The sequence below is a fragment of the Octopus sinensis genome, linkage group LG27 (assembly GCF_006345805.1).
Source record: "Octopus sinensis linkage group LG27, ASM634580v1, whole genome shotgun sequence".
Taxonomy (NCBI): domain Eukaryota; kingdom Metazoa; phylum Mollusca; class Cephalopoda; order Octopoda; family Octopodidae; genus Octopus; species Octopus sinensis.
Window position 1 is genome coordinate 13,232,698 of NC_043023.1, and position 8,036 is coordinate 13,240,733.

Below are 8,036 nucleotides of genomic sequence, written 5' to 3' on the forward strand. Positions count from 1 at the left end.
TCCAGACTTTAGGCGCACTTTTTGACAAGTTGTGGTGCACCTGAGCACTGTATACAATAATTTCATTATTATTATTTTACAATACAGTGTGTAAAGTGGATATCCTGCCATAGAAGACACTGAAGAACAATGCAGTCCTCAACACACTGGATCTTTGTTAAACCGTCTGACCCATGCCAGCATGGAACACAGACGTTAAATGATGAAGAGATAAAATGTGTGTAATATCGATAGCAATATACTGAAAGATAAAGGGACAAATGAGAGTTAGGGCCAGAAATACTTCATATAAGAGATAGATCGAAATCGATCAAAATCAATGGAAATTGTAGCTGTAATACCAGTGCTGGTGGCATGTAAGAGAACCATCCGAACTTGGCCGTTGCCAGCGCTGCCCCGACTGGCCTCCGTGCTGGTGGCATGTAAAAAGCACAATTGGATCGTGGCCATTGCCAACCTCGCCTGGCCTCAGTTCTGGTGGCACATAAAAAGCACCCACTACACTCTCGGAGTGGTTGGCGCTAGGAAGGGCATGCAGCTGTAGAGACACTGCCAGATCAGATTGGAGCCTGGTTCGCCAGACCTCAGTCAAACCGTCCAACCCATGCTAGCATGGAAAGCGGATGTTAAATGATGATGATGATGATGATTTAATGAGTGAAGCTTTTAAAATACAACAAACAATAAAATATGCTGTGATTACAGGATGCGATATTCAAGAACGAATAATGTGTAGGGGTGGTCAGGGGAGGAGATTCGGTATAAGAGTTCCTTAGACCATGGCAAGGAAAGAACATGAGTGGTCAAGAAAGGAGGAGGAGGAGATGAATATTGCAAAAACAAAACAAAGAAAATCTGAAATTTTTGTAAATATTTTAGTCATAATTTACATTGCATGAAACACAGGAATATGTGTGGTAAGTAGCTTGCTTATCAACCACATGGTTCCAGGTTCAGTCCCATTGCGTGGCATCTTGGGCAAGTGTCTTCTGCTATAGCCCCGGGCCGACCAATGCCTTGTGAGTGGATTTGGTAGACGGAAACTGAAAGAAGCCTTTCGTATACATATGTATATATATATATGTGTGCCTGTAAATTGTGTGTGTGTGTTTGTCCCCCTAGCATTGCTTGACAACCGATGCTGGTGTGTTTATGTCCCCGTCACTTAGCAGTTCGGCAAAAGAGACCGATAGAATAAGTACTGGGCTTACAAAGAATAAGTCCCGGGGTCGATTTGCTCGACTAAAGGCGGTGCTCCAGCATGGCCGCAGTCAAATGACTGAAACAAGAAAAAGAGTAAAAGAGAGTAAAGAGTATAGCAACCAAGAAACTAGAGACTACCCTTTTCCTTTCACCCCTGTATGAATCAGTTTGTGTCTCATGAAGTTACTATTTGCAGAGAATGATTACCGCAGATAACACAGTGATATGGCTTCTCTCCTGTATGAATACGATTGTGCTTTCTTAAGGCAGTACTTTCAGAAAATGTTTTACCACAAATATCACAATAACATGATCTCTCTCCTGTATGAATACGTATGTGTTCTGTTAAGGCTGTATTTTGAGAGAATGATTTACCACAGACATCACAATGATAAGGTCTCTCTCCTGTATGAGTACGTATGTGTTTGGTTAAGTCACAATTTTCAGATAATGATTTACCACAGATATCACAATGATATGGTTTCTCTCCTGTATGAATACGTATGTGTTCTGTTAAGGCTGTATTTTGAGAGAATGATTTACCACAAATATCGCAGTGATGGGGTGTCTCTCCAGTATGAATATATTTGTGTGTAGATAAGTGACTACTTTGAGAGAATGATTTACCACAGATATCACAATGATACAGTTTCTCACCTGTATGTGTATGTTTGTGTATAATTAGGTTACTTTTCCGAGAGAACGACTTTGTACAGATATCACAGTCATATGATGTCATCTCTTTTCTCATGCGTTCAGGGGAAATCAATTTCTTTTACTTTTCCTCTCAAATCCCAGTTGATATATTTTTCCTGCCTTCGTTTTTTTACTTTATTGCTTACATAAATTTCTACTTTATCCAATCTTTATCTGCACACAAGCTTCTTTTCTTGTCACTCTAGTCAGCAATGTTCAGAAATTTGGCTAATAATATTATTTCAGAGCAAATGTTTCAAACGAATTCTTTCACAGATTTATAGAAACAATATTATATGTTTGTTTTCTATGATATTTTCCTTTAGTCTTTAAAACATTGTAGATACTGAGGTTGCTTCTTCTGTCACAACAACAACAACAATGTGCCTTTAAATATGGTTTCTGATTACAAATATCTTGGGTCATACATATCATCATCAGGAAAAGATTTTCTAACTAGAAAGGGTATGGCCTGGTCAGCCTGTAATGACATGCATAAGATCTGGTCATCAAATCTAAGTAGAGACTTCAAACTTGAAATCTTCAAAGCCACAGTCGAACCAATTCTACTATATGGCTCATAAACCTGGACGTTATCAAAGAAGCTTGAGAGGCAGTTGGATGGAACCTACACTCGCCTCCTTATGAGAGCTCAAAATCTCTCGTGGAAGCGTCATCCAACCAAAGTACAAATATATGGGAAATTACCACCTGTGTCATCTCTTGTGAAAGGTAGAAGAATCCAGTTTGCTGGACATTGTTGTAGAGCTGAAAACGAGGCAATTTCTACTCTTCTCCTCTGGAAGCCATCTACTCGCGATACCAGAGGGCACACACTCTCCTACTCTGATGTAATCTCCACGGATACATGCATCCAGCAACCGGACCTCTGTAATGCTATGATGGACCGTGAAGTCTGGCGTAGCATGGTAAACTCCATTGTCTCGACCACGGTCGCGATACCAGAGGGCGCACACTCTCCTACCCTGATGTAATCTCCAGGGATACATGCATCCAGCAACCGGACCTCTGTAATGCTATGATGGACCGTGAAGTCTGGCGTAGCATGGTAAACTCCATTGTCTCGACCACGGTCGCGATACCAGAGGGTGCACACTCTCCTACCCTGATGTAATCTCCAGGGATACATGCATCCAGCAACAGAACCTCCGTAATGCTATGATGGACCGTGAAGTCTGGCATAGCATGGTAAATTCCATTGTCTTGACCACAGTTGTGATACCAGAGGGCGCACACTCTCCTACCCTGATGTAATCTCCAGGGATACATGCATCCAGCAACCGGACCTCCGTAATGCTATGATGGACCGTGAAGTCTGGCGTAGCATGGTAAATCCCATTGTCTTGACCACGGTCGCGATACCAGAGGGTGCACACTCTCCTACCCTGATGTAATCTCCAGGGATACATGCATCCAGCAACAGGACCTCCGTAATGCTATGATGGACCGTGAAGTCTTGCGTAGCATGGTAAATTCCATTGTCTCGACCACGGACGAACAATGAAGATGATGATGTTCTGTCACCTGACGTTGTGAAATTATAGAGAAACAACAGTGTAAAATGTAGAAACTACTTAAAATATACAGACTCACTTTTATTGAGATAAACATTTACCTTAACAACTCAGCCGGACAAAAACAGTTCTGTAAAGAATTGCCGATCTTTCAAAGTAGATGGAAGAAGTGTGGATGAGCAAAGTCAGGACAGAGTACTTTTCTGGTGATATGATAAAGACCCATACTCCACAGCAGAAATGTTCAGACTCATCCCCCTGGTGGCCCCAAGCACTTGTGATTGTTCTTCATCAAAGTGAAATTGCAAGTACATGGATTCACATAAAAGTACCCTGTGAAGTGTCTATGCCGCATCCTTTGTGTCCGATGGCATCACTTTGTCTCTGACAATTCGGTGCGACACCAGTGCAGAATCACCTCCCTCCGACAAGTCATCCTAACGAGACGTCTGCATTGGCTGGGTCATGCCCTCCGTCGTCAACCAGAATTCATCTACGAAGCAATTGCCCCAGCTTCCTTTCAGGGTTGGTGAACAACGAAAAACCTGGTGATATGATAAAGACCCATACTCCACAGCAGAAATGTTCAGACTCATCCTCCTGGTGGCCCCAAGCACTTGTGATTGTTCTTCATCAAAGTGAAATTGCAAGTACGTGGATTCACATAAAAGTACCCTGTGAAGTGTCTATGCCGCATCCTTCGTGTCCGATGGCATCACTTTGTCTCTGACAATTCGATGCGACACCAGTGCAGAATCACCTCCCTCCGACAAGTCATCCTAATGAGACGTCTGCCTTGGCTGGGTCATGCCCTCCGTCATCAACCAGAATTCATCTACAAAGCAATTGCCCCAGCTCCCCTTCAGGGTTGGTGAAAGCGATGTGGTGGACAACGAAAAACCTGGCTGATGACAGTCAAGGCTGATCTGGAACCCAACCTATGAAGCAATTGCCCCAGCTCCCCTTCAGGGTTGGCGAAAGTGTTGTGGTGGACAATGAAAAACCTGGCTGATGACAGTCAAAGCTGATCTGGAACCCAACCTACGAAGCAATTGCCCCAGCTCCCCTTCAGGGTTGGCGAAAGCGATGTGGTGGACAACGAAAAACCTGGCTGATCTGGAACCCAACCTAGGCCCCCATATCTATGCCGTTCGCTGCTGGAATAAGGAGTGGTTGGAGATCACGAGGTCGTTAGCCTCAAATCGCCAGGCCTGGTCAGCGTTTGTGAGAGATGCAACATTGAGGATGAATGAAGCCAGCTGAACCCACCCCGGGTGAATGCTGTAAGAAGACGAAGAAGAAGAAATCATAAATCAGACTGGAGGGTGCTGCAGCTCTGCAGTTTGCCAGCCCTGCTCAAACCATCAAACTGCTCCAGTATGGACGTCAGACATGAAATGATGAAAAGAGGAAGCTGAACCTTTCAGGTGATATGATAATGATAAACTGTGGATATAAACTTTTACCCCAATAATTAGTCTTTAAAATTCATTTCGTTATTAAAATTATATTATACAACCTTGTGTAATGTCCACATATGCACAGACTTCAGCTCGTCCACCTTCAAGTATTATGTAAAATGCTAAACTACCAAATACTGGATCATAACGTTGTACTGTCTTAGGAAACATGATAAGTCACTGTTGTTTAGCCCTAGGTCACCCTTCACTGAGTAGATCTATTTAGGAAATTAATGTTCACGAGTGTCATGACCTTTAGAACAGATCAAACATAAACATCACTATAATTTAGTCACTAACCACAATACACACACACACACACATACTGGGCTGCCCCTGTGAAACCCTCTATGCTGATCATCTTACAGCTGAATCAATACCAGCAAGAGAAAAGAGATTTCAGGTGTGTAAGCAGGGTCTGCAATTAGTGGTCCTTAGAGTTAATTTGGCAGAGACCAAAGTCTTAATAAGTTAGTAAGCGGACAAATCTTATAGGGAAATGGCCCTGCTTGAAATATGGAAAAGGAATATGCAGGAACTCGATAAGGTGTAGCCAGTGCAAGTTATGGATACATAAGATGTGCAGCAATATTAGAGGAACGTCAACACGAAAAGTAGTAGATGTACATGGGCAATAAATACAAGGAAATAGATGCTGTCAAATGTGGAGGGGAGAGCGAGTGGTAACTTAGAAATATTTGGTAGAATGTAACAAGTTAGGGAGCAAAAGACTTGCCTCAGTGGGGTTTTGTCTCTGAAGACCCTCTGCTGTTCAGTTCTGTTGAGAATTTCCTACCATTGTTACATTTTAACATTTTATCAGTGACTGGGAAATATATTTTCCACACATTCACTCTCACATGGTTACCATCTACTAACTAGATCCGTCACATATTCACTAGATAACCACCATCATTAGCATTTAATGAACAAACTTATCCATTTATTTATCTCTCATCACTGCACCTTAGCATCTATAATAATAATAATGAAATTATTGTATACAGTGCTCAGGTGCACAACAACTTGTCAAAAGTGCGTATAAAGTATATGCAGTAATGTACAAATGTCTGGGAAGTGAACAGTGTATGAGTCAGATACATGCTTGCGTGTGTATGGAGGGGAGAAAATCAGGTGTAGTGTTGGCGAATCTAAGGAAGCATGGAAGTTTTGAAGGATGCAGTGCTCCGACAACTAACAACTGATGCCGGCAGTTTGTTCCATGCTTCAGCAATTCTTAGCGTGAAAAAATGTTTCCGAAAGTCATTGGAGCTGTGCTGCTTTCTGATATTAGGCTGGTGGAGTTTGAAAAGGTGCTAAGAGTTATTTTTTGAAATATCTGGTATTTTGTATATTAAAAAATGCCATCAAATTATATAACTTCAAAACAAACATTTATTGTAGATTAGTTTGGAGAAATGTGTAACTTTTATCATACATTGATCAAGTGTGAATTCTATGCTGTATCATCAATTGTATAGGCTCATAAGGGACATGTTTGGATAGGGTTGCCAGATTAGAAAACAATATATACGGGACACTTTTAAAATATCTCTCTTTATATGAATTTATACATGCCTACACACGCAATATTTTATATAAAAGCAGAGAGATAAGTTCAAAACACAGCAATTATTTTAATGGGTTATGAGGTCAAAATTATTTAATACAAGCTAAAAAAATTGGTGCAGCATCATTCATTTTTCTCTAGCAGAGATAAATAAATACCTGGCCAGGTACAGGTGTAGATAGTTTGAAGGAATACTAGGCTATTAATAATCGCCGGGTGCATGTATGCTGTCAACAAAGTTTTCTTTGTGGTTTATCATGTAATGCTGAGAACCCAATGTTTGTATATCTTTGGAAGCCGTCCAAGAATCACTGTAAATAACTGAGCCAGGTTTGATGTATTTTTGAATTAGTGGAAGCAATGTTGCTTTGTCATGCTTCTGACCAGTCACAGGAACAACAAAGCGACGTTTGCTAATCCGTTCAATTCCAGCGAACAACCAAACATAAACACTTTAATTAGAACATACAATCTATAAATGGAATTAATTGATTATATGTATGAGAGCAATCAAGACGATTGCAATGGAAAAAAACATTTAAACTATTAACATGGATCATTTTGTCAGAAAAAACCGCAGAGATATGTAGCAAGTGATAATTTTATGATAAAACAATAGATGGCTTTGGATGGGGACAATTAGCAAATGGAATATTTACTGTAATAAAAGTAATTAGAAATTTGGTGCTTTTTCGTGGCAATACCAAATAAAATACAATTTAGATTTTATTTGCCTAATTAAAGAAGTTTACCGGGGTACAGAATTTATATCGATGTCAGACTAGCAATATTTAATACTTTCACTGTCAAGTAGCCGGGTTCGTTGGCTTTTATTAAAGAAATGTGTTATATCTTACCTCGTATCATAAATAAATCCAGTTTAATGTGAATTAACGTTAATCACCCAAAGGAGTGGATTTTGCAGGAAATATAAGTTAAGGAGACATCAGAAAAGCGACACGGAATGACAACGAAATGAACTAAATATCCGACCATTGTAAAACCTTATATTATTCCACAATTATCTGATGCGAAAACTCAAGTGGTAAATTTTATGATTTTTATTGCTATAATTACTTTCTGAAAATGTGAAATGTAATAAAAAAACAATCCGAATGATGACAAAAGATAGAAAACTAGAAACTGACTGCTTCTTTTCATGTCTGTTGCTTCTTTTACGCTATCCTGTTACCGAACCCCCAAAGCGTCAGGTACGGAAAGAAACCAACGAAACTTGTCAGACAGTGATGATGGAGCAAGGTGGGATGGAGATGTGTGTGTGTTTCTCCTATAAGTGTTCGAAAACCATTGTTAGTTTGTTTACATTCCTGCAACGAAAGACTCCAACACTATAACTACCAAACGAAAAATAAGTTTAATTAAAAGTGATACAAACATGTTTGTCTGTACTTAAGAATGTGCGTGTACATTTATCTATGTACGTACACGTCCAACCATCCATCCATTCGTCTTTCCTTCCTGCTTCCTCCTTCCCTCCCTCATATTCCTCATCAATACATGTCAACTTTGCTATTGTTTCCACAGCTGGATGCCCTTCCTAGCGCTAGCAAC

At 40.4% G+C, this 8,036-nt stretch overlaps 1 protein-coding gene across 1 annotated transcript; it reads right to left on the minus strand.

Annotated features, from left to right (window-relative positions):
* Positions 1-1,354: 1,354 nt before the first annotated feature.
* On the minus strand, positions 1,355-1,954 carry LOC118768088 (zinc finger protein 2-like). Its single transcript, XM_036513891.1, has 3 exons — positions 1,894-1,954; positions 1,625-1,773; positions 1,355-1,456 (listed from the first exon to the last, which is right to left on the minus strand). The coding sequence occupies exons 1-3, from the start codon at positions 1,952-1,954 to the stop codon at positions 1,379-1,381; spliced, it is 288 nt and encodes a 95-aa protein (XP_036369784.1). The 3' UTR covers positions 1,355-1,378.
* Positions 1,955-8,036: the final 6,082 nt, after the last annotated feature.

What these genes read in the sequence shown, in the direction of transcription:
- LOC118768088 (XM_036513891.1), bottom strand. Translation starts at nt 1,954, where the DNA reads ATGAGAAAAGAGATGACATCATATGACTGTGATATCTGTACAAAGTCG. An exon ending in AAAGTCGTTCTCTCGGAAAA is followed by an intron (nt 1,774 to 1,893) that starts GTAACCTAATTA and finishes TTCATACTGGAG; the next exon opens with AGACACCCCATCACTGCGAT. An exon ending in ATTGTGACTTAACCAAACAC is followed by an intron (nt 1,457 to 1,624) that starts ATACGTACTCAT and finishes TTAAGAAAGCAC; the next exon opens with AATCGTATTCATACAGGAGA.